Source organism: Fundulus heteroclitus, chromosome 7, assembly GCF_011125445.2.
Source record: "Fundulus heteroclitus isolate FHET01 chromosome 7, MU-UCD_Fhet_4.1, whole genome shotgun sequence".
NCBI lineage: Eukaryota > Metazoa > Chordata > Actinopteri > Cyprinodontiformes > Fundulidae > Fundulus > Fundulus heteroclitus.
This window is the reverse complement of record NC_046367.1, coordinates 37370507-37398164: the sequence shown is the minus strand read 5'-3', so window position 1 is coordinate 37398164 and position 27658 is coordinate 37370507. Positions and strand designations below refer to the sequence as shown.

General features: G+C 39.4%; 1 protein-coding gene across 2 annotated transcripts in view; it reads right to left on the bottom strand.

Annotated features, from left to right (window-relative positions):
• The window catches only part of LOC105940119 (neuropilin-2), a 138184-nt gene that overhangs the window by 48991 nt on the left and 61535 nt on the right, over nt 1–27658 (bottom strand). For both annotated transcript variants that reach the window (XM_012882581.3, XM_012882580.3), the window contains exons 7-11: nt 25905–26060; nt 10844–10988; nt 4444–4619; nt 1283–1456; nt 129–273 (exon numbers count right to left, since the gene is read on the bottom strand). In XM_012882581.3, coding sequence (XP_012738035.2) covers nt 129–273; nt 1283–1456; nt 4444–4619; nt 10844–10988; nt 25905–26060 — 796 coding nt within the window. The remainder of the gene's footprint in view (nt 1–128; nt 274–1282; nt 1457–4443; nt 4620–10843; nt 10989–25904; nt 26061–27658) is intronic.

Genomic DNA, 27658 nt, shown 5'->3' with positions numbered 1-27658 from the left:
CATTTTTTTCTTAAACTTCTCAAAGGAACAGTGACCCAAATCCTGTTCTGGAGTTTGGAAACTTTGACGTAAACGTTCCTGTTTTGTAAATCGAGCTCTGCGTGCTGCTGAGGTTTGCGCACACTTACCAGGCAGGTCACAGCCGAGAACCTCCATCCTCATGCCGATTCCAGCAGGCGACCATCGCTCTGGAAAAACTCTGAGGTGCTGTGCGACTATCTCGTCAAACCTCCGCACCTCTGGGGTGTCGTAATGGCTGTTCCCTTCAAAGATCTGAGCACACACATGGAAAGATCATTTCATTTTTATACTAAAGATTACCAATGTTTTGTCCAAAGATTTCAATAAGCGTAAAATCAGACTGTGTATGGTGTTTGTGCCAATTTTGGCCAATACTGACGCTGAGTTTTTGAAAAACTTAAGTAGATGGAAGTAAATTACTGCCTCCTATTAAAGTCTCACTGACAAAGAAACAGTGAGGCTGTCTGAAGTCGTACTGCAAAGCTAATCAGCATTGTTTTTCCTCCCAGTGTGACATGTGTCATAAAAAATAACAAGCATGTTGCTTTTGATTTCCAAATATTCTTTGAGGCAGCAGCAGCCTCTGGCAAAGGAAAAGAGAAAACAGAGGTTTTATTACAAACCTAGAGCTAGACGAGACTAGACAAGGCTACTATTGGTTTCATGGATTAAGCTGTATATTCTGTCTTTAAGATTTTTAAGCTAAAAGGGAGAAAAAAAAACCTCTGATTTTCCCAGGATGCTCATTTAAAAAGACAGGCAGATGAGAGAGAACAGGATTTTTAACATCAGTAGAAAACCCCGGCACTCAGTAGTGCTATTAAAGCGTTTTAAGACAGTCTCAGCAAGGAGAATGAAGAGCCCTGTCTCACGGTGCGTTAGACTGCCAGCAGTGTTGAGTAGTGATGCAGAAAAGACATTTTTAATTAACACCCATGAGAGACAAATAGGAGATGAGCGAACAAGTGGATGAGAGGCAGAAAGAGTGAAGGGAAAAAAAGCATAGAGGCAGATACAAAAGCAAGAGGACTGGGGGGGGGGGATCAAAGGCAATTGTTTTTAGAGGTGAAGCTGGAATAAAACTGCTTCTTGCTGAAAAAAATGCTAAAATACTAAAATGAAAAAGTGAAGGCTAAGAAAAAAAAGAAGAAGAGGGGAATCTGCAGAAGCATAATGAGGGATTAAATGTTGAGAAACTGACCGCAGAGGAAAGATTTCACCAGTGTTGCATCGGTGCAAGATTATATGTATTTTTATTTACCTTAGCGAACCCAGTTTTGCTGTCAATGACGTAGCTCCAGTCTTTGCCGTTCAAGCTGTGCGCTAGTTTGTACTTCCTCACAAACGCTCTATTGTCAGAACTTGTGCTGCCCTCCAACCCTCTGGCACCCTGCGTTATTATGCCTCGGACCATCTTGGGAACACCTAGATCCACCTGCAATACAGAGAAACAGTAAAATGTATCTCTCCTACGTCTGGAAAGGGCTCTGGGCTCCTCAGATTGGGACGGTGGTGGTCTTTAATTTTAATGTTTTACGAATTTTGCCAAAATATGTAAATGATCACATGGCTAGAAAAGGCTTTTCATGTCATTAATCATTTTTAGGATAACAGCAACAACATATGGTACCCACTGAATGTATAGATAACTTAAAGAAAGCAACAAATGTCACATATTAACAATTTAGTTCATATAGAGTGTAGTTATATTAGTTTTTCTTACAGTACTAGCATAAAGGTATTAGTTATACATTGACAGCGGTTCCTTTGAAAGTGTTCTTGGTACATCTATAAATTACTGTTTGCAGATTGGAAATGAGGTCATGATAAAACTCCATTTATACAAGAAGCAACAGCGTACAAATAAGTAAATAAATAAATATATAAACACCAGCACGGTCACATGCAGAAAAAAGATGCTTGTTTTGGGGCGACACTTTTCCAGGGGATTTACTGTTGTCCATATGTGTTAGATTCATCACTCGGGACAACATGAATTTACATCCGGCTGCTACTTTCACATAGACTTACTAGACGTATACTCAAACTTTGATGTCAAATTGCATGTAGATGACAGTGATTTCTACACAAAATATTAAGGTTAGGCTTTACTATATCATAAAAATTAAGAAAAAAAACTAGATAAACAAAAAAAACATGGGTCTTCAAGGTTTAAACATAACCTTATAATACGCTATGTATGAGGATGAGCTTTGTGCTGTAAGCAAATCTTAGTATCATGTAGATATTCCATACGTCACATTATCCTTTTAAAATCATGTGAAGTGTTAAAACAATAGTAAAAACATTGAATTTCATCTTCCAACTTTTAAACAAACAAGATTTAAAAGTTTAGTGTTTCTAAAGTGCATCTACTGCCAAATATTTGGTTATAACATTTCTACTTATAAAAAAAAACAATGACTATGTATGCAGTGGCGGCTGGCCAGTAGGGGGCGCTCGGGCGCCGCCCCCTTTAAATCTTTTAGATAATAAATGATTTCTGAACTGCAAAGTTCTTAGAAATGTATTTATTCATACTGTGTGTCCAATAGACATGTTAGAATTTATTAAAATAGTAAATACATAATTCTATTTAATTGCTCACATTGTGCACACTTCCTCCTTTCCTATGTGCAGGGCGCCGGTCTAATGGGAGTGAATGTAGGCGCAGGAACTTGGGCAAGCACGTGATCTGAGGCTGACTTTTAATTGGTTATCTAGGTTTTTGCATAGGGGCGCAGAGCTCTGCGCCCCGGACACACCTATTCTGTTGTGTCATTACTGGTAGAGTGTCAGTACTGGCTAATTTTTTTAAAAACATTGTGTGATTGGACAATCCCCGATTCGACTCAGCTCAGCTGCAGTTCGTTAGGTTGATTCACGGTTATGCTTGCAAAGTTGAGTAGTTTCAAAATGAGAGAAAATTCTGTTTTGTCTTTACAAAAAAATGCTTTTACAAAGCGTTCACTTGAAGAAAAAAAACAGGATAAAGGAGCTTGGACCGGATCGTCTTAATTTACAAATTCAGCAGCAGGCAAGTGATCTCTCCACTCCATGGTTGGACAAAGCAGTGTAGGTAGTAGTCAGCCAGTGAAGAAGCATCGGACACTCAGTGTAGAAGACCATGAAAGGATTGCTGCAGAGGTGAGTTGTTGTGGAAAATCACTGTTACACTGGTTTATAGTAATGTTATTTAATATATTAGGAAGATGTGCTTTGTAGTTAGAAATACCTTTAGTTGTGTCTATGCTGTGTAGGTATGTTGATATAATGTTTGTCAGCAACATATTTTATTATTTAAGTTGTACTGAAGTTTATGGGTAATGGGGAATAAAACATTTGGTTACTGAATTTTGTATAATCTTGTCCCACAAAAATGCTGTAACACATTTCATAACACAGCCTTAAAAAATGGCAGAAAATGTTATTAAAATCAGGAAAACAATCTAGAAGAAGTCTTTTCAGAAACTGTCCCGCTCTTGAAGATCTTCATCACCACACCCATGACCACAGCTGAAAGCTGAAAGGTGCTTTTCAACTCTGAAAAGAATCAAGACTTTTCTGAGAAACTCAATGACTCAGGACAGGCTGAATGCATTGGCCATGTTGTCAATGGAGAAAAGACTAGTCACAGAGATGACTGACTTTAACAATTAAGAATATAATTGAGAAAGTTGCTGGGCAGAAGGAAAGGAGGGCAAAATTCATGTTCAAATAGTGCTATTTTTTAAGATTTGCTTTGTTTGTTTTTCGTTTGTTTGTGTGCGCCCCCCTCAGTTTTTTTAGCACCAGCCGCCACTGTATGTATGCAATAAAATCTTTGAACAATGATGTACCAAGAGAAACATAATTGATGAAGATTTGAGCTTTGATCATTTTACTAACCAGGAGGGACAGTAAAGAGCCACATAGATGTACAACATTTGGAAACGCTGCATTATCCGGTAAAGGATCATAAATGTTCAAAACGTTTATCCGACTCACCATATTCTGCCATAAACTCTGTATAACTGTATAAATACCTGAAGGAACACCAAAGTAGTTACCATTATATCCTATTTGCATTTGTTTTCTCATTTGTCTTGTTGTAATCTTTCTCTTAAATGTTATAACCCCAGCCTGCTAACAGGAACATGACCCTGCATGGCTATATTTATCATATTTACAGGGTGTGGCCATGTTTGGTAATGTACATTGTCTAATTTTTTGGCGTAAACTTAAGTTTCCAAGGATGGAGCTTAAATTCCACCCAAAAGGTATTCTATTTAGATGGATATTTTCTAAATGAAATTTCCATCATAGTGTCACCTGACAGACTAGAGTGCAAAACTATTGTCTGAATCAGATAATAATATGCAAAAGCCCAATTTTCTTGTATCCATGTCGGACATGGAGGTCTTTAAAGTTAAAGTCACACACCTGTAGCCACTCCTCTCCAGCTATGGGTTGTGTCGGGTTAGGAAACCAGCCCGAGCGGCTGGCGACCAGCCTAGCTGCCCCCATCGAGCCGTGGATGTCCCTCATGGAGGATGCTGAGATCTGGGAGTCAGGGAGAAGCCCAGACAGCATGCCTTGCAGCTCTGAGCAGGGAGCATCTACAGAGGAGACAAGAGAGGTAGAACATCCTGAATAAAACCAGCATTTTGATATTTTTATCTAACATAATGGTCGGTAAAGCATTTCTTTATCCAGGGCATTAGGATTCATCCCCTATTTAAAACAAGCATGCTAAGACATAAGCGGCAAACATGTAAATTGTGAAAGCAAAGAGCCAAAAGAAACTAATTGGCAGTAATGCAGCTAAAAGTTGAACAATTACGAGTCGTAAAACTTCAGTCAATAACATTTAGCATGGAGACACACTTCAGCGCACTGTAAACCTTTAGCCGTTTAGTTTTCTGTATGTAGACTCGTGATTTACGGCAGAAACGGTCTCTTAATGAGAACTTTAAAAGGACAGAACTGTCTGCTAATTGGTTAAGTTGTAAAGTTCCAGGACTTCAAGTCTGAAGACTGGCCAGAGTTTAAGCACTGTGAGAGAAAATAAAATACTCATTCAGATTTTAACACTTTAAAGCCTACATCTCAACCACTACGCGCCCCTCTATAACATTTGGTTATTTTTTGAATGTAGGATAGTAACAGTCCTGTCAAGGGAGAACAATAGGCCCACTGTTTTGTCAAACGAATGAATAAATAAAATTATATTAAAATAGCCAAACATCGCCTAAAGTTCACAACATAGCGTCAAAGAAGCAGGTGCAGAGTTGAGCACAACAACCACACTGCTTCCTAAAATCCAGACTGAGAAAAAGAGTCTTATTGTTGCACTAATTCAGGATGTCATGCAGATTTGTAAGGAGATTTAACATGTGGTGATGAGAACAAATAAGGTCAAATGATAGCAAGACACACTTCCTGACTGTCAAGTCTGCAAGTTTGCTAGCCAGATGGAGCGCTCTGTTAAGTCTTTTTTTTTGTACTTGTGTGTGTTTTTGCCATTTCGGAAAAAGCTCAGTGTCTCTGTCACTGTCTGGCCCGAATTTCCCTATTATGGTAGAATAAAGGAATTTCTTATCTCGTTGGGATCACAGTCTGGATTTTAGTGTTCTGCTGATTCAGGAAAAAGGTACTTTACTACTTAATTTTTGCAGTGAAGTCACCATTTCCGTCTATTGTTTTACTATATCTAAGGATCAACTGACCCCCTCTTAAAAATGTGAATGCTCTAAACACCCTCAACTGGTTAGATAATTATTTGCTGAACTAATTAAAGAGCAGGCAACGCAGCCAGTTTCACTTTTAGCTTCAAGGATACGGGATGTTGAGTTGAGGTAATCTTTATCAGTGAAGACAACACAGAGTAGTGTAACATTAAATTAATTTAGCGGCAGTTGTGTAAATTCAGTAGCAGTGGTGCAGATGTGTGGTAGACAGGGCGAGACATGTTGACATGTAAAAACAAAAAAAAGGCCGTCTGGCTTGTCTGGTGAGCTAAACGAGTACGCTACAGAGTCCAGGATGCAGCGAGGCAATGTCGGAGTTTCATTCCCAATGTTGTCATTTCTCACTACAATATCAGAATACACAAAAAATACACAATTGTGTGATCACAGCACAACATCAAGAGATCCTTTCCCTGTCAGTAGGCAAAATTCCCCTTAATAAGATTCTAAACACTTTCCACCTAATCATAAATGTAGTAAACTTATGGGTCTGGAATAAGTAAAGAGTCGATGTTGAGCCGAATCTATAAAAAAAAAAAAAAAAAAAATCTTGTTTGATCCTGAAACAATTTGTTACGACATCAAGTGATGTGTTACACCCCGGAGCCTCTTCCTGCTGTTTTTCCCTCACCCTGTTTCATTATTTTCCCATCCTGCGGCTGAAAAGTTGACACATAACTTAAACCGAGCAGTCAAAGAGGGATTCTGTGTGGGGAATTGAGCCAGAGCTCTCCCAAATGGAAAGAAAGGCTAAATGAAAGCATGTTGCAGATCAAAGCAGTGCTGTTTATTACAGAAACAAATGAGTTTTAATCTAATAAGCCTAAAAAACTAAACAAAAAAACCCCAAAAAACAGCACTGCTACGAATAATGATAGAAAACAAAGGGAACCGAACAATGCGACCACATCTGTTTGAAGATGCACGAGAACGAAAAAAAATGAGTTTTAAACAACTAGAGGAAGCAAACACAGGAGGAAAGGAGAAGGAAGAGCCAAAGAAATGGACAAAAGGTCAGGAAGAGGGATGAAATGACAGAATAGGGAGTGAACAGAAAGGTAGAGAGGGATGCGGGCGAAGAGAAAGAAAGCGGGGTGACAGTGATTGATGGTGACATTCTTCAGGTCTTTGAGGAAATGAATGTTTAATGCAGTGACGTTTGCGGCAGTGCCTCTGTACGGTAAATAATTCATCAGCAACAAACAGCGGCGGGCTTCGTTGAGCTCCCTCCAGCTCTGCTACGTTCACCAAAACTTATCAGCCATAGGTCCATAATTGTGTAGTTTATATATCTGCTGTTCCTGCCTGCGCCTGAGCTGCTGGCCTGTTTTTAAATCCGGAGTGCGGTGGGAGTCGAGAAGAATATCATCGCCTCTCATCCCGGCAAAAACAGGCAGATGTAACACACCAGCACGAGAGCCCTTAAACTCACACGCTCACACAAAGCCATACGTGCAAAACAGTAAAAAAAAAAAAAAAAAAAAAAACAGTCAAGGTCTCACACATGCACTGAAGCCCACTTTCACCCAACGTTTGCTCTGATGTTTCACCCACACACGGAGCTTTTTTCCCTGATAACCAGCTCCCACCGCAGCCGACGGAGCTCTACCTGACGGCGCGCAAGAGCCTGGCCGGGCCTGGCGAGAGAAATAATAACAGCTACTGTTAAGGAGTGATTGATAAAGAGCTGCGGCGCTGAAATAAAATGGGATTAAGGTGAGGAAGGAGCCGCTGAAGGAGGCAGGGACCGGGAAGATTTAAGGAAGGCGAGACGGAGAGAGAGAGAGGGGCAAATGAGAGAGGGCTGGGGAGAAGCGGAAATGGAAGCTGTCAGCAAAGGCGAAAGAAGGACAGAGGGAGGGAAGCCAGAATGAGGAGAAAGAGAATGAAAAAAAAAAAAAAACCCAAGAAGACATTGAAGAGAGATGGGTGAGAGAGAAGCAGAGCAGGAGACATAAAAGTGTGATTTAAGTTAATGACATGTCACTGACTGACTGCTTTATTTCTGTCTTTATGGGCCTGTGTAGGGCATTAACACATAGTGGGAGTGTGTTGGAGCGCGCGCTTGTCTGGATGTCTATGAGCAGGGACAGAGTGTCTGTTAGCAGATATGTTAGGTAATAAAAGAAGAGAAAAATACATTTTACTGCGGCAGAACAGCCTTTTTTTTGCAGATGTTTACCTCCTAACTATCAAACCCCGTCACTCATAACAAAAGCAGAACTGGGAAGAACCTGTCGAGATGTTGCATTTAGAGCCCGGCAAACAAGAAGTTCCCACGTTATGTCCCGTTACAAAAACAGACTTCATCGTGTTCTATTTTGGGGTTGTATTTGATGGATTAACACAAAGTAAGGCAAAACTATAAAGTGGAACGACAATGAAACATTTTCAAAGGCTCAAATGTGGTGTGCATTTGTATTCAGTGCCCTGCTTCCTTGCTCCAGCCAAAGAAAACTACGATGCAGCCACCACCGTGTTTCATGGTTGTCAGAGTGATGAATACGGTTATATAAATAATGAAAACAGTATAAATTATGAATAAATAACAATGAAAACGTGCACGGGCATGCATGGGTTCCCTTCGGGTATTCCAGCTTCATCCCGCATTCAAAAAACATGTCTGTTGCATTAATTGTCCTCTCTAAATAACCCTTAGGCATGATTGTGTGTGTGTGTGTGTGTGTGTGTGTGTGTGTGTGTGTGTGCGTGCGTGCATGGTTGTTTGTCGTCTGAGTCTCTGTGCTGCCCTGTCCTAGACTGGCAACATGTCCAGGCGGGACCCTGCCTGAAACAGCTGGTGATAGGTAGGCATCATGTGACCCTGCATGGCTAAGTGAGTATAGGCATTGCATGGCTGAATCAAATGCATGCCATGCTTTTTAGATTTGTATTTGTAAAAAACTTGACAACCACATATCCCTTTTTTTTTTTTTACCAACTTTGTGTTTGTCTGTCACATGAAATCCAAACTGAATAGATTTATTTGCGGGTGTGTGTGTGTGTTTGTAATGTGAAAACATCTGGAAAGATTCTGGGGAGGTGAGAGCTTTTGCAAGGCTCAGCTCCTTAGCTCCAAGATGGACTGGCGAAAGCCCCAGAAATAATGGAAAATGGGCACATGAAAACGGTCAGAAAGAAAAAGTGTGTTGAATGGGGTCTCATGAATTAAAAAGGTGCAAAAAGTACAGCGATACATAATCCCATTTCGACCCTTTATACAGCAAAAAAATACAAGAGCACAGGCAGCATGTCTATATATATATATATATATATATATATATATATATATATATATATATATATATATATATATATATATATATTCCACCCGTGGTCTGTTATATTGTTTTGGTGTGATTGTGATTTGTGTGGGTGCTGAAATAGCCCTCCTGGATAAAAGCATATCTGTCCTCCTCAATGGCCCCAACAATGGCACCAGGGAGAGGCCCTAACTCAATAATGATACAGCAGAGACACACACACATGCACGCGCGCTCAGAGACGGACCCAGTCAAATGACTTAAAAACCTATCTTTCACAGTTTCTCGACACACACAAAAACATAGTCAGCGTAATTAAGTTTTATCTATTTATAGTATTGAGCTGATTATGCTGGTTGAAATCGTGTTTGTTTGCCAGGGCTGCAGATGAAAGCTGAGAGCCTGTTACTCTCTGATGTTATCACCCACACATGACACTCTAGTATTATTCTATTAGGACCAAGTGTGTCTCTTTGTGTGTGTGTGTGTGTGAGAGAGAGAGAGATCCGTGAGTGGGAGTCAGAGAAGGGGGATATGGATATGAAAGAGCAAGGGCAAGAGTGTGAGTGCACAAGAGTGGGTGTGTTGTGGAAGAGAAAAAGAGATAAAAGTATGAACTGAATTTCCATTCGATTATACACACGAGAAGAAAAGAACATTCCTTCCTCCTTTGCCTCTTCTTCTCCAAGGAGCGTTTTCTAAGAAAGGCATTTCTGCTCTGACCCAACCTTCTCACCCAAACTGTCACTTAAATGTTTTTATACGAATCTCAAGAGGAGTCACAGCAAACAGGAGTCTGATAACTCTACATGCTTCATAAACTGCTGTCATGGTTTCTTTCTCTTGCAACCAAAGTTGACATACTGTCATGTTGGTCTGGATGTGAAGGATTGAAGCACATTTTGCAAAACACCAAGGTCATGGGACTTGGAAAGCACAAGCGTCTGGAGAATATATACAGCTGTTGCATTTGTTTTCGATTTAAAGGAGCAATAAGTGAAATTCCACCACTAGGTGTTTTGTTGAACACTGTCTGTAGACCAAAACAAGATGCTCCCAGTCAACCTGGAGCTGATTCAGCTCTCAAAGTGCTCTCCACCTTGGAAACGCGAGGCCAATGTTTTGTCCTGCTGTTGTTGCTTTTTTTGTTGTGATAATGGGTTGGCGTATGTGCGTATGCAGATGTTTTTAGTCGGCTCACGCTGTCTGTAACGCACCAGGTCCCTTTATTAAAGAGAACCAAGAGGCTGTAAAAGTCATAAGACAGTTTTCTTGATTTGAGTGTGCACGGCTTTTCAGAAACTCAAAAAGCCAAAACTATAATGGAGTTTAGCAGAAACTGAGGTTTTGATGTGGCAAATTAAGGATAAAAGGCATCAAACTGATATACTTATCCAAACCTGGTTAAACAACTTACACAGGTTTAGATAAATGAACCATCATTGTTGCAGACAGAGATTCTGCACAACATTTAGCACTTTTATTACTCATTCACTTATTTACATTACCAACTCAAATATGATTGGATAATGTTATTCCTAACCTCTTATATGTATCAGACAGGATTCGTCTAATTTTAAAATAATAATAACAGATCACCTGTTCACCACAGTTTCATGTCTTGTGAATTTCAAAATAAAGGCATATCTTAAAAATGACGCTGTAGATCGATATTTTCATTTTTGCTTCGATGTAATTGGATCATTTATCATTTAATTGATATATCGACGTGAATTGATGCTAAATTTGACTCTGAATTGTACAATGCTCACGATGTGCTTGCTTATGCTATAACAATAATACAGTAATAAATATGCAATAGTGTTTTACCTGTAATCTGACAGCCGTAGAGCTCAAACCGTAGCGAGATACCGTTCTTCCACGTCTGAGGTCTGATCCGTACGAAGCGTGTCAGGACCGGCTGAGGGATCCGGTTGAGGACCACCTCTGTTGGGTCGGTGTTGGCATGGAATACCTGTGGGTGGAAAATAACGCATAAGCTCACATCAATGTTACATTGTTACCCGTGAAACAAACATGGAAGTTTTCATACAGCACAATAATTAGTTGGAGAGAGGCAAAAGCTTTGATAGTTAGTCCTTGAAGTTCTTGGAGAGACACGTCTCCTGCAGGCTCAGGATGTGATATTCAATTAGTGGCTTTATGACATCATTGGGAGTTGTTGTATGATCCAGAAACAAGTTCCTTGTTTTAGCCTCCAGTGCCTTGTCAGGTTAGACAAACAGTTTAATGGGTGTGGTTGACTTGCAGTGTCAGGGTATATCTGCTCTAAAAAAAGAAGAGAATGGGATATTCTTTTTTTGTTGCCTAATTGACTTATTTGGTCTGGGATTTCTAAATGTATGTAGAAAGTTGAGAATCTGTCTTTTAGTTTGAGACCGGCAGTTTCCTTGAAAATGTTTCAATTAGCAAAAATCCCTTCTGTCATTTATGTAGATGTTAGTTAACTAATAAGTGACAAAAGCAATTTCCAGTTTATGACTGCGGTTTTTAATTAAGAGTTATTTTAATTAAGAAAGGGGTGGGAGTGAGGGAGTGGCACCAGCCGTATTTCAACCACAAGCACCAAGAACTTTAATCTCTTGGGACTTTTTGGCAAGGGAGCTAAAAGATTATTTCCATTTTGAATCTTCTTCATTTCCCCTGAAGTTTAAGATCCAGGATTAATCAGTCTAATTAAATCAATTGAAGGGAAGCGTCTCTCATCACTGTCATCCTGCACAAACGTCAGCCATATATATATATATATATATTATATATATATATATATATATATATATATATATATATATATATATATATAGAATATGTATCTATCTATATATATATATATTATATATATATACTATATATATATATATACTATGTATATATATCTATGTTATATATATGTATATATATATATATGTATATATATATATATGTATAACTATAGACAAATAAATAAACAAATAAATAAACAAAGCTGCTTCGACAATTAAATACACTACAAACAATAAAAACCATCTAAACAGAATAAACAAACAAAAAAGTAAACAGAATTTGATAAAAACTGATCCATAAAAGACACATTCACACATACAATCCAGTAAATTAACCAGCAGATAAGACCAGAGCATCAGAAGCATGACAAGACGCTACAAACCATTGTTTAAATTAATGATTACTTAGTTTTTTTATTGTCAAAGAGATGAATGTCTACTTTCCTGTCAGAAGAAACTTCTTGCTTTAATGATTAATTAAAATTTAAATCCGCCAGGGATATAAATTATCTTGGGTTTTACAGTACATGTAAATAAAATGTACACAGAATATGTATAAAGTCGTCAAATGATGCCGTTTTTGGCTTTGTTATCCTTTCTACTATCTGAGATTCTAGAGATCTGAGTCATTAGAACCCTCAAGAGTGGGTTTTATACCATCCATCCATCCATCCATCCATCCATCCATCCATCCATCCATCCATCCATCCATCCATCCATCCATCCATCCATCCATCCATCCATCCATCCATCCATCCATCCATCCATCCAGTGCACACTGGAGGCAATATCTTTAAGACAACTGAACTACACTACATCTAGTCATGTCGATTATTTACATTATAAAACGATAATGATGTTTTATGGTCTTTCATTTTTATTGTATTTTGCTTTAGACATATAGCTCTGTGTTTATCACTCAAAACCTTACAGGCAGTCCACAAATGGTTGGTATTTGGGACGGCGCGGAGGACGAATAGAGAAAAAGGTAAAGTTCACCATCTTGGGGGCCACAATTGTTTGCCTTCTTTTCAAGCTAGGCAGGATAACACCAAGTGTATTTGCAGAAAAAAAAACAGCTGTGCCAAAAATTACAGCTCTAAAAAAAACATTTTACATGAGTTACAGTGTTTCTTCTCACTTTATTAAGCTCACTGCTTATAGTAAATACATAAAATGAATGGAGTCTGTTGACAAAAGGGAGGAATGAGCTCAAAGGTTTACTTCCACACTCCTGCGCAGAGTCTGAGGGCACGCAGTGTGCAATAAATCAAAGATGTAAGTATGTGAAGAGGAAGCCTCTTCTCACGTCCTCTTGACTCAACCACACACACACAGGAAAACATCTCTAATTCCTCCCGCACACAATGCAAAGATAAACACACACTGTCACCCTTCAGTGCACAGACACACACTGCTGCACTACATCCAGACACAATGGCTGCTGCTCGCACACAGACAGTTTCTCCTTCCTCACAAGTTGCCCCACGGAGCCTCAGCGCGCAGAAAAACACACTGCAACCGATTTCCTCTGAAGGTGCGCACAAATACGGATAAAAGGGAAATTGAATGCAAGTTCACATGACCAGAAGCACTCTTTTTTTTTTTTGTCTCTTGACATCTCGATTTCATATCGCCGTCTATCTGACAAAGTGTCAAGTCCCCTCTCTGTCTCTGGCAGCCATCTCCGCTGAAAAACACAGCTGGGCTTCTGCTCCTCTGCCCTCCGCTCTGTCTGTCTCATTGACAACTCTATCTTCCTGCCTGCCCAGATGATTTACTACTGTAAATTTAAGCGGAAGGGAGAGCCTCTTCTGCGCAAAAACTATTCACATCCCTTTAAGCATTTCACGTTTTGTCCCGTCGCACAACCGTCAACATATTTTACCGGGATCTTGTGTAATAAACCAACAGAAAGTTGAGCACAGTTGTGACGTGGAAGGAAAACGATGAGTGGGTTTTTGACTATTTTCACCCAAATTACATTCATGTGTCCTGAATCAGGAATTAATTAATCACTTTTTGCATTGTGCATTTAAAATGGAAATTGCACCGGTGTGTCCCCTACAAACCTAATTTTAAACGTGATGTGATCCATGCCCCTCCATCGTAGCTCTGGGTTGATGCTTAGAGCCACTGTCGTGCAGGAAGATGAACCTCGGCCGTTTGCAGCCTCCAACATCACTCCATTCATCTTCTCTGACCAGCTTTCCTGTCCTTCCTGACAAGAAGCTTCTCACCATGGTGCTGCCACCACCATGTTTTACAATTTGCCATCTAGGTAAAATGTTCAGTCTTGGTCTTGTCTGACCCAAGCACCTTCCTTTAATTGTGTTTACCTGTGTGCCCTACAGGACTTGTGGCAATCTACAAACAGGGTTTCCAGTGCTTTCTGTCCACATTGGCTTTCCCTCCTCCACAAACACCAGATTTGTGAAGCAGACATGTAATAGTCCATGCATTTGTCACTTCAAGGCTGGACTATTGTAATTCTTTACTATCAGGAAGTCCACAAAATGCAGTTCAAAGTCTTCAGCTGATCCAAAATTCTGCAGCAAGAGTTCTGATGAAAATCAACAAGTGGGTTAAATCAAGAATAGAATTTAAAATTCTTCTTCTAACGTATAAAGCCCTTAATAATCAAGCTCCATCATATATCAGAGCTCTGATTACCCCGTATGTTCCTAACAGAGCACTTCACTCTCAGACTGCAGGTCTGCTGGTGGTTCCTAGAGTCTCTAAAAGTAGAATGGGAGGCAGATCCTTTAGCTATCAGGCTCCTCTCCTGTGAAACCAACTCCCAGTTTTGGTCTGAGATAGACACCGTGTCTACTTTTAAGACTAATCTTAAAACTTTCCTTTTTGACAAAACTTATAACTAGAGTGGCTCATGTTACTTTGAGCTACCTTTATAGTTTTACTGCTATAGGCTTAGGCTGCTGGAGGACATCAGGATCTAATTTTCTCACTCTATAGAGTTCTACAGTTCTTAAATTATGCATTATGTGTTGTCATTTCTGCTTTAACTTTCTGTTCTCTCTCTTTTATATTCATAGTAGGTACACCTGGTCTGGCGTTCTGTAAACTGTGACATCATCCAGAGAAGACGGCTCACCCGCTACTACCATCTAATGTAGAACAGATTAATGGATCAATTTGTGCTTCTGTGTTTTTTTGTCTCTCTTGTTGTGTCTCTGCTCTGTCTTCTCTAACCCCAGTCAGTCGAGGCAGATGACCGTTCATACTGAGCCTGGTTCTGGTTCTGCTGGAGGTTTTCCTTCTGGTTAATGGGGAGTTTTTCTTCCCACTGTCGCTTCATGCTTGCTCAGTATGAGGGATTGCAGCAAAGCCATCAACAATGTAGACGACTCTTCCTGTGGCTTTACGCTTCCCCAGGAGTGAATGCTGCTTGTCGGGACTTTGATGCAATCAACTGGTTCCCTTATATAGGAAATTTTTGACCAATCTGTATAATATGATTGAACTTGACTTTGTAAAGTGCCTTGAAATGACATGTTTTATGATTTGGCGCTATATAAATAACATTAAGTTGAATTGTGCTGTTTGTCAGGTAGATGACACACAGGTGGGCTCTATTAACAGCTGCGATAAGACTGGCTGCACTTAGAGTAATCCGGGGATGAATACAAATGGATCTCACATTTTTTTGTTTTTATCCATAGGAAATGTAGAAAACCATGAAGAATTTTTTCCACTTCGGTCATAGGGTGCTTTGTGTTGGTCGCTCATATAATATCCATGTAAAACCCTTTTAAAAGTTTGTGTTTGCAATGGGACAAAATGCAAAAACATGCCAGAGAGGTGTGACGAATATAGCAAAATGTGTTGAACAATTGAGCTGATGACTGAACATAATGTGTTTATTACAGAGAAAGGTGAGCCTTATTTTACCGAGCCAAAGGGCATTTAATTACTTGCTTGGTTACACATTTATGGATGTTTTTGTGTTTAGGTGTGTGTTTGTGTCTCTGTGTACAGGATTTATTATTTTCTTCCTGTTCTCCATCAGTTAAACAACAGGATCCGTCAGCGAATGGGGCCAAGATATGGATGAAGGGCCGCTCTGACTGGAAGGAACAGAAGCGAGCCCCTGCGCCAGCTGGGATCTGAACCCATGACCCAGTGGGTGAATGCTGCAAAGTCGCCCCCTGTGACCTCATGTCCCCACAAAGGCCTTCATACTGGAAACCGTGACCACCTAAACGATGGAAAATCGCCTAAAGGCCATACAAGAATTAATGGGATTGTGGTACAGACTGTAATTACAAGTGTGAGAGCGCTTGTCGGCATGTGTGTCGATGTGTAAAAGTGTAATTATGAGGTCTCACTCTGAGGAGTTTAGGGCTGCTGGGTGCTTTCTGATTTCCCTTGGTGCACAAAGAAACATTTCCTCCGCACATGTACACACGCTCACACTCTTACATACTGTATGGAGTCATTGTGGACTCGCATGTTCCTGTGAAAGTCTATCCTTGTTGCTGTCCTTTACAGGCTCTCAACTTTTCAAGTCAAGTGTAGCGTATCAGTGAGCGTGACGGGCCCCTAAGTGCTGTGTACTGAGTCTTTTTTCATTATTATTTGCTGTGTTCAGTGTTTAACAAATAGAACCGCAAGCCAAGCTGCAACTCTGATCTAATGCTACTAGCTCTGTGATAATTACACACTTGCTCATATGTGTATAGAGCCCACCGCTATTTAGTTAAGTCTCCTTAAGAGAGATAGCGCCTCACCCACTGCCTACGTTTTTAACTGCTGCTGGCAGAATTTGAGTTAAATTAAGGTGGTTTTCTGTCCTGGACACGACCTTTAACTATAATCAAACATTTTTAAATTAATTGAGGTCGGGTGCATTCCTGATGTTTAAAGCTGGAGTCCCACTGCGGGCTGTCGTACCTGGCACCGTTAAAAAAAAACACGCTCCTCAGGTGTAAGGGGGCACAAATTCACTAATTAAATTGTGCATCGCAGCTGGTCAAATGGGAAGTGAGGCGACGCTGGAGCGCTATTTTCCTACATTGTTGAAATGATGTTGGGATGTGGCCATCCAAACGAGGAACACATCAGGAAAAGCAGAGAAAGTGGAGGAATACCAAAGGGCTCAAAGAAGAGCTGAAAAGAAAATGACAGCTGAAAGGTCTGCAATAATTCTAAAAACAAATACAAATTGAAAACTAATAGTGACGAATTAGCCATCTTTGCTAATTTTACTGCTTTGGGCTTCTGTCTTCCTGACATGCATCACTTTTTTCTGACATGCATCATACAACGAAGCGAGGACGCAAGAGCCAGACTAGGGGCACACTGCGAAAATAGAGCTAAAAATAAGAAAATATTTCTTGAAATTAGAGTATTTTTCTTTGATTTGAGCAGGTAAATAATATAATTTGCCAATGGAATAAGATTTTTACACTTAAAATAGGAACAATTCATCTCCATCATCTTATTTCAAGTGCAGTATATCTAATTGTCTTATTTTAGGGGTAAAAATACTCATTCCATTGGCAAATAATCTTATTTACCTGCTCAAATCAAGGAGAAATACATTAATTTCAAGAAACTTTTACTTATTTTTAGTTCTTTTTTTGCAGTGCAGGGGGATGAAAACTATATAAGATTTATACATAATACAATATAATTCAGAAAAAGCTCCAGGACAGGAAACAAACATGAACAAAAGGGAAATACAAAACAAGCAGGCAGCTCGCTGTGTAGGGCCCAAGCCGACATTTATCCATGGAACCCATTTAGGCAGGATATGGGCTCTCAAATGGGGCCCAAAGGAGATTGTGTGTCCATAATAAAATGTTCATTTCCTAAATGAGTTTGATTTGTATAATTAAGAGGGGGAAAAAGCGGGATCCAATGAATCCTAGATATTGTGTGTCACAATGTGAACTGACCCACTGTCAGCCCCAGCGGGACTCAGCTAAAAAGTACAACGTAAAGCAGGATTAACTAAGATTAAAAAACATGAGAAAAATGTTCAAAGCTCATACCAGAAACACATAAGCAACTATATGATTATTAAGATATGAACATCTGAAGCAAATTCTAGCTACAGTTTCAGAGACAGAGGATTTCTCCAACAGAACTGAATGAAACGGCATGTTAGAAACTTAAGGAAATCTCAGAGCAGATACCATATGTTGCACTGTTATGAACTAAATAAGACAAGATCGGGTGGGTTTTTTGTCACACATAACTTGTTAAACAAACAATACTTTGATTTATTATCGGTTTGCAGAGGACAGAGAATAAAAAAACACTTTTTTTGGCGCCTCATTGGGATTTCTATCAGAAACGAAAGGCCAACTAAACACTCAAACATTACAGGTGAATAAACATTGTTACTCCTGTGTTAGCTCCCAGGTTGCAGGAAGAATCCACAGAGAGAAGCTGTAATAGGATATGTAACATCCCTGGGGGTCTGAACTCCTAAATTCACTTTTAAGAGTCTCTTCCTAGAAGGCATCTGTAACAATTAGCTAATGAACGACACCTGTGACCAGGCTCGGGTTGTTAACCGCCTGTACTAGTCTATGCATTTGCTAAGCTTCCATGGTTTCCAACAAGAGACGAGGGAAGCGGACACCAGTGGAGTAAGCAGATGCTAACTGAGCCTTGCAAATGTGTTTTTACCGACTTAACTTTCACCTTTTTTACAAGTTACAACCACAAATTCTAATTTATTTTATTAATACTGTGGGTGGTTGACCGTGATAAATTGGTGCATAGATGTGAAGTGGATGGAAGAGGATACATGGTTTCCTAATCTTTTTAAAAATATCTTTTTAAAAGCGTCCTGAAAGCCCCTCATAAAACGTATTGTTACCAATGTCCTTCAGAAGCAACCTAATTGGAAAATGGAGACGGTTTGTGTGTGATCTAATCTCTGTATAATTCCAGCTTTTGTGCGAAGGCCTCAGAGTTTTTTTTGGAGTTTTTTTTGGAGAACATCAGTGAAGAAACAGCATTATGAGGAGCAAGGAGCACACCTCTAGGGTCAGGGATAAAGCAATGGAGAAGATCTATGAACAAAGCTGTTTTTTTTTTTTTGTTTTGTTTTTACAAAAAGCAATGTAGGAGATGGAGCAAACACTTTTAGGAAGATGCTTTGGCCAGATGAGATCAAAATAGATTTTCCTGGCCTTCATGCAATATGGTAAACAAAACTAACGTGACACGCTAATACCAAACAAATAAGCTGGTACAGAATGGTACAGATCAAATGATATTCATGTGTTAAATTTACCCCCCGTTATAATTCAGACCTAAATCTAGTTTCCAGAAAAGCCTGAAAACTGCACTTGATAGAAACAGTTTAGGCCAGGGGTGTCAAACTCATTTTGGTTGAGGGGCCGCATACAGCTTAATCTGATCTCAAGAGGGCCACACGAGTAAACTCATTGCAAGATTAAATAGAACTAATAAAAGTGGACATGTTGTTGATTTTTATATTAAGTTAATTTCACTTTTACACAATATATTATGAATAACCTCAGCGTTTTTAAGAAAAGTATGTGCAATTTCAAAAATACTTTTACTCAGTTAAACATTTACTGATCACAGTGATTGTACAATGTTGAAAAACATTTATTCACATTTTTTGGAACTTAAAAACACTGTCCTGCATGACAAAATACATAAAACAGATAAAAATTAAGAAATGATTTGAATTTTTCCACACCTGAAGCTTAATCTGCTAATTAAAACACAGCGCCCCTCGTGGACAATATAGGGACTGCATATTTTCAATTAAACAAAGTACATGTTTTTTTCAATAATTGTTTTATCATTCTCTTCCTTTTATCTTGTCCACTTGTGAAAGTCAAATCTGATGAGCTCTTTGTGGCATCTTATTGCCACATTTCCAGACAGGACACTGGAAAAAAAAATGTATTTATTTATTTTTTTTAATATAATGACAATGCATTTAGCCAAAGGGCCGGACTAAATTGTTCGGCGGGCCGGATCCGGCCCACGGGCCGTATGTTTGACACCCCTGGTTTAGGCTGTTTTCCAAAAGCGAATGATGATTTTCAGTCTTAAGATGTGCAAAGTTTATAGAGACATGCCACAAAAGAAGGTAAGGTTGAAAGTATTGATTCAAAAAGGCTGATACAGACGGATAACACACGTTTTGGATTTTATTTTTCCAACACATTTGAAAACCTGTGCATGATATTTAAACCGGTTTCCGAATATAAACACCTTGTAGTGTCACATTAAATCCCAGAGAAATACATTGACAGTCTGCGGCTGACATAACAAAATAGGAATAAGAATAAAAGCAAAAGTTCAGGGTATCTGCCTCCGGTTTACAGACACTCAGGGTGTTGAGTGTATAGCTAGAGGAGACTAAACGGAGAAATGAATGCGCTCATCTCAGCGATACAGAGGAACAGGTGAGTGTGTGTGTGTGTGTGTGTGTGTGTGTGTGTGTGTGTGTGTGCCGGGAGCCTGTCGGGCCGCCGTCATTCAGCCAGAGTCGACCCACAGAGACCTGCTGAATTATGCAGATGTCCGTGCTGACTGCGCTCTGCATGCATGTGTGCGCATCAAGTTATAAAATAATAAAATGGCCTCCCACATCTCCTCCCATTTCCTCACACCTGGACAAAGACACACTTCGGGGACTTCAGGGAGGTTACCTCTTTGTGACAGCTAAATCCAGGTGTGTGTGTGTGTGTGTGTGTGTGTGTGTGTGTGTGTGTGTGTGTGTGTGTGTGTGGCAGCACACAAGTCACTGAGGCAAAATTACAGTTGGCACCTTCTGTAATATCTCCCTTTGTCTCTTTTCTGTCTTCTGCTCTCAGCTTCTCTGTCTTCATTTGTCACTGCTTCGTCTCTCTCCCCTTCTTACTTCTTCTCCCTCACCTTCCAACCTTCCTCTCTCCACTCTGTCGTTTTATTTTCTTTCCCCCCTCCTGACACGGTTCCAGGCTGTGTTGCTAAGACCTCCGATCTATCCAGAGGGATTTGTGGTCAACACCCCTGTCTGCTATTCTCATTATTCCCGCTCTCCTTCTTGCCTCGATTCATCCATCCATCTCTCTCTCTTTTGCTCTGTGATTCCCTTATGAACACTTCTTCCTGCTGTCAGCCTGTTCCCTTCACTCACCTCTTCCCCTCTGAACCTCGTTTTTCTCCCTCTGGCTTCCAGCTCTCTTCTGCCTCCTTCACAGCTCGTTCTTTCTAGCAGTTCGATGCTTGACAACCTAACATTTTCTGCTTTATTTCCTTTCTGTGTTCCAAATGTTATTCATGTCTTTCATTTTAAAGTACCTTTCCCTCCTTTCTCCTGTTGCCTCTCTCCATCCATCCTTTTTCCTCTGGAATAACAGTTTTTTTTTTTAATATCCAGTGATGCAATGGCCACAGACAGCATTTCTGGCAGCATTTGTTAGGACTATATAATGAGAGCAGTTATAATACCAATGCTTTAACATTTGTTTAAAAGGAAGTCTGCATAAAGCCACATGATGCAAGCTGAATGTCTCAATGTAAGACCTTATTTTTCCAGGTTTTCTAACATTATGTGATGAATCTCTGATTACCAGGTCCGCCACTGCTTCGCCGTTTCATGACCTGGATGACTGAATTCTGCTGTCTACCAGAAAGTCCTGAAGGGTATTTTGAATTCATGATCTGAAGCACACCAGAACGGATACAAATAAAAAGCAACAACAAAAGGAAGCAACGTAGATCCGGTTGAGATGATTTACTATGACCTCGAAGAGGACGTTGGCAGAGGAAAACCCTCCAACGTGGCAGAACTAAAACCATTCTGCACAGAAGACTCTTTGGTCTTGACTGAGAATTGAAAATAATGTCTTGGTGACCTTTTTATGTTGTGTTATGAACAAGCAACCAGCAAAACTGTATCCAACACCAGTTCCTGCTTGAAAACTGTGTTTTCACAGATTTCAGGGTAGAATTATCCTGTTATGGGTGTCGTTTTTTTAGATTTTGAACACAAAAATAGTCCTGACTTCCTGAACACCCCAAATGCAAATCAAACCTTAATTCCAAATAGGCAGAAAGTACCTAATTTGCATGAACCTGGTGCAATGGACCTTTCCCTGTGCTTTAAAAGGTAACAGTTTTTATTGTACTGGTGGAAAATGTTTTTCACTGCCTATACTGTGCAAAAACATTAGAAGCATTTCTTAATCTGCAACTGACAGAAAATTTTTTTTTGTTCATTTATTTATTTGTCAAGATTTGTGGCATCCCTAGGGCTGTGCTGCCCTGGGAAGAGAGCCATGTTATTCCTATTAGAAACTGACTTTTAATGTGCCCATTAGTATTACAGTAGAGTAAAAACTATCTGCCTTGACATCAACAACAACAACAACAACAAAAAAATAATATATTTTTTTTTTGTAGTTTTGGTGATTTTAGCTCTGTTCTTCTACTTTGTAAAAACAACAATCAAAAAGGTTAATTCAAATTCAATCAATATTGTATTGCAGTATACTAGCTGTAGAAAAATACTTATTCTTTTTATTAAAGCACAAGTGTTTTGTTTGAAACATTTTTCTTTATGTTTTTGAAGGGCTGTACTTTTCTCGGTAGTACAGCATCACCAAACAGGAGCAAATAACGTTTGAACCTTGTGGATTTTGTTAAACCGTTCGTTCGAGTTCACGTGTCCTTTCGGTTCAAAAACAGGCATTAAATGACATCATCAAGATCATTAAAGATCACACAAATCATCAGGATGCTGTGTGACAGCTGCACCCCTGTGGGCCGCCTCCCAGATGTTTAAGTCAGTGACTGGAGTGGAGTGGATGGTTTATTAAGAGCCACTCATCTGAGACTAATGTGAACATGCAAGAAAACTGACCCGTCGATGAATATGTGTTTACAAGAAGACGCTGTGCATCATGTGTCTGTTTAAAGCACCTTTTATGTCTTCATTTGGAAAGTTTTAATCCTTTTGTCTCCCATCAATTGAATATTTTTGTTTTTAATTAGTAGCTAGTTATTTTGAGACACCTCTAAGCATCATCGTGTGCTATAGCACAAAAGCAATCGGTGTAGGCTGCAAAAATGTGCCTGCCTGTTTCATGATGGCTTTCTCAGACACGGAGAAATGAAGGAATGTATAAATTATGGAGTGCTGAAGGACAGAAACAAAGAGGCATGGAGAAGGTGGAACAGGGAGAGTGCAGATATGAAATAAAGGTGAAGTCAGGTGGATGGATACATTCAAGGAGAAACAGTGTAGGTGAGCAGAAAATAAATGTCAACAAAAAGCTGAGGGTTAAGTACATCATTAAAGCTTTTGTTTTTTATGAAGAGTCTAGACATCTATGAAAAAATTAACTGAAACACAGAGCTGTAGAATAGTACAAGCATACGCAGGATAAGTTAAATTAATGTGTTTCTACAGTGTAGTCTCGCAACAAGTTATTGTCCCAAGGCATGTTAGAAAACGAAAGATCTAATTTATATACAGAAATACAAACTCAATTCAGTACAATAATTTAGACTGATTCAAATTCTTATACGTGCATTTCAAATTTGATCCCAGTCCTAAATGCAGTCAAGTTTAGAATATCACACCAACTGCTAACAAAGGTTTGTAGCAAAGCTGCAAACAGTTGCATTATTTTAGATATTAGGTTTACATCCGTAATTTCACAATGAGATAATGGTACTCAGAGCTGAATTTAATGATGTGACTGACAGTCCTGATCATCAGTTTTCTGCACAGCGTGATGCATCAAGCAGCTAAAAGGGTCCAAACATCCTTACCGACACGCTTTACTCGCACCATTCTGTGTATCTGATGGTGTTCAGCTCCAGGTGGCTTTCCAGCCTTATTGGGGAATCAGCGGGGATTACGGTCGGTGACACCAGCGACTAATCTGGAAACACTGGTCATTAATCTGTTTTGCAAATTGGATTTTTTATTGTTTTCATGCCGTAGTCTGGCGTCAGCATGCCATTAAACTGCAGCTGCTGAATGACAAACATTAAAACTGGATATGCAAGACAGTTTACGGTCTGTGTAAATCCTAATTACAATAAAAACCCTGCAATGTTTGCTAATATTTTTTATGTTTATTGCAATAAAAAAGGATGCAGAATTTTGACCTTTTGTTCTCTAATTCTATCAAGCCACTGAACACGTAAGCAGGAGACTGGATGAAAAAAAAAAATCTTTCCCGTACGTTTCATTTCCTTCTCTGTTCTATCCATTTATCATTTCTCCGGGAGTCTTATGGGATCTTTAGTCCACAAAGAGACCCCAGATGGTCACACTAAGAAAAATACACGCATCTGGTAGTATGTGCATTCATTAGTGTTCGTTAACGAATAAGGCTTTACAGCACAAGGCTAGACGTGGCGATAGACCACAGTGTCACCACAGAAATGGGGAAGAATGGCTGAAATGGAAAAAAAAAAAAACACGGCCACAGCCACTAACCAACTCTAATTAGATAACTTTTTTTAACCATTAAGACTGAGAATTCTGCCTGGTTTGTTTCTACCTTGAAACCGCAGGACTGCAGCATGCTCTCTGAAGATATATCATGATTTTACACCTCTGGCAGACACAACTCAGGGACCTGCTCAGCCATGTTTCCATTCAGCAGACTTCTGACCAGAAAGTAACACGAAACAGATGTGATGTGGAAAACAGATGAAGTATAAATGTATTTACAGTCCAGGCAGCTTCAGGCTTGGAGATATAGGTTTTGTCTTGCAGGCTTGGCTGTAAGCATTTAAACAGCGCCGACTGGATGCCAGCTGAACGGCCTTAATTAGAGGTGCTGGTTCAAATTCTGAGGTTGTGGTTAATTACTGTTGCGTACGGTGCCTTGCAAGTGATGGAGGAATGTAAAGTGGAAGGAAAAGGGCAGATGATTACAAATTTTTTTTACAAAACCAATTCTGAAAAGTGGGAATTGGTTTTAAATTCAATACTTTCGAGAGCAACTTCCTTCTGTATATAAACCTGAAGGTCCTTTGAGGTTTATCTCTACCAGCTTTGCACATCTAGAGAAAGACATATTTGCCAGTTATTTGGAAAATAGCTCAAGCTCAGTTTGATTGGATGGAGCGCATCAGTTTTCAAGCCCATGACATTTTTTTTCAGGAACAGCTTTTTTCTTGCCACTCTTCCACGAAAGGCCAGATTTGTGGAATGCTCGACCATTGATTTCCTACCTGAGCTCTGGATCGCTGCAGCTCCTCCAACATTACCAAATGTCTTAATGCTTTTCTTGCTTCGCCTGTCAGGCTATGGGGACGGCTATTTCTAGGTAGGTTTGCACTCGTGTTACTCTCTCTATTTTCAAATGAAGGATTGATCAGCACTCATTAAAAGCTTTGAATCCTTTATCATTAAGTAACCCTCCTTTTACCTTCTACACTACCTCATTTATGACCTGTCTGAGGTGTTTATTGGTTCCTGCTTTTCGTTAAATAATAAACCTAATAGCAAACCACTAAGATCTTCACCAAACAGCTCCATTTACATTAAAAATAACCGTACACAGGAAACACTTTGAATTTAAAAATAACGGGACTTCTGGCAGCACTGCAAAAATAGAACTAAAATAATGAGAGTATTTTCCTTGTTTTGAGCATTTAAATAAGATTATTTGCCAATGGAATAAGATTTTTGCACTTAAAATAGGGACAATTCATCTCCATCATCTTATTTCAAGTGCTGTATATCTAATTATCTTATTTTAGGGGTAAAAATGCTCATTCCATTGGCAGATAATCTTATTTACCTGCTCAAATCAAGGGCAAATACATTCATTTCAAGAAAATTCTACTTATTTTTAGTTCTCTTAAACTAAAACTTAAACGCTTGGTGGATGCCTATCATTTAAAATCCAAGTAAAACACATAGTTGTCACATAATGTAAAAATGATCCAGTGGTATGAATACCTTTGCAAGACATTGCTTACTCTTCCTAATTCTCTCTACCTGTCATTAGAACGGATGCTGAGGGAGCTGCATCATCAATTAACAGACAAATAACTACCAAGTTTACCACATAAGTCTACATTAACAAAAGCAGACAGAGGTTTTCCAGGTCTAACCAGCTGCTTGTGCTCACCTTGTGATTCTTCCCATGCCTGTAGATCATCCAGTCTTCTCCATTAGTGCTCACCTCCAGCTTGAAGGTGGTGACGTAATAAATGTTCTTTGTTTCCTTTGAGATGGCGCCCTGAGTGGCAATGCCTGTGAGGACCTTTAAAGTATGGAGGTCCACCTGTTGGGAAAAGGAGGAGGATTTGAAGTTAGAAAGTTGCTAATTGGTAGAAGGTAAATAGTTTTCAGAGAAGTACACCTGCACTTTGCAGCTTTCTGCTTTTTTTTCCACCTCCCCATCTCATCTGCTTCTTTGTGTTTCTCGTTCTGCTGAGAATTTCTCACCTGAAATCGATGGTTATGACCTGGGGCTCATTTTAATTTCCTCACTTACAATAAGAATAATTACCCCCTATGCTAACTGTGGATGTTAGGCTGTGTGCCCATTATGCTACAGGCTGTGTTGTATTAAATATATAAGGGTGCAACTGTGCATCCCTGTAAATGTGTCTTGATGGTTTGTTTGGGTCCCTTAAGTAGAGAAATGAGCAGAACAATGCTGCAACCATTATGTTTGGAAGTTGGTTAGCATTTTATAATATTCTAAATACAACATAACAGATCATAACATTTTCAGATGGGATCTGGAAGAACATAAAAATAAGAAAATATTTTCATAGAAAAGCAATTTAAAGTTGTATGTTTGATGTTTAGGTAGATTAGGTATGGGAATAAGCCTAACATTTAGCCTCTCCTTACCTTAATCCTATTTTTTTTTATAATTCTGCTTTCTTATCAATCAAATTTTATATTTATTAATATTCAGTTGAATAAGGATGTGAGTTTAATTTATAAAAAAAACATGAACAATTTCAAAATTCTGCAAAAATGAATCATAGCTAATTCTAAAAAAAATGAAGGTTCAAGGTTTGTTGCACTTGAAGACACATCAACCGCAGACTTCAACTACCTCAATATAAGACAGACAAACAGAGAGGAAAATATTAGAAAGGTCCTAGTGTTGGTCAAAACATTTATTCTCCTCCAATGGGGCTGCTGAAACCTGCAGATTAATCTGAGACTGCTGCGTAAATGTGCATCGTTATGTCCCACATGGGTAAAGTACAAAACACCGGGGGAGGGAAAATGCTGCGTTTGTTATCTGTCAAGAAGACAGGTGTTTTAGATTACTTCCAACACACACACAACACACACACACAACACACACACACAACACACATAGGCACACGTTTCTGCACTGGTAGGGCAAGAACAAGATCTACCAAGACAACTAATCAATAGTTCAGGGCAGAGGATGAGGGCAGAGGAGACAAAGAGGTAAGGAGAAAGGTAGAAAAAGAGGAAGAGTAAGAAAGGAAAGAAAGGAGGGTGAAGAACAAATGAAAGTGAGAGAAATGCTAAGTGAGCTTTCCCAGGGAAGGTTCCTCATCAATCACAGAGCTGTTAGAATAACGGAGCCACAAGAAGTCCACCATTAATCTGCACCGCACCTCACTTAGGCTAAAGGATAGAATAGAATAGAATAGAATAGAATAGAATAGAAATCTTGAGATACTATAACCATGCATGCCAATTGTGCAAAAACCCCCAAAAAACATCTAAGCATATCCAAAGTGTGTCCAAAGTGTGGCCCCTGGACTGATTTTGTGCGGCTCCTGTCTGCCATCCAAGAATGACATATATTAGGCCCCTCAGCACAGGTTTCTGATCCAGATGGAGACTTTTTAATTCATATTTATGGTAAAACTCTTCCAGAAC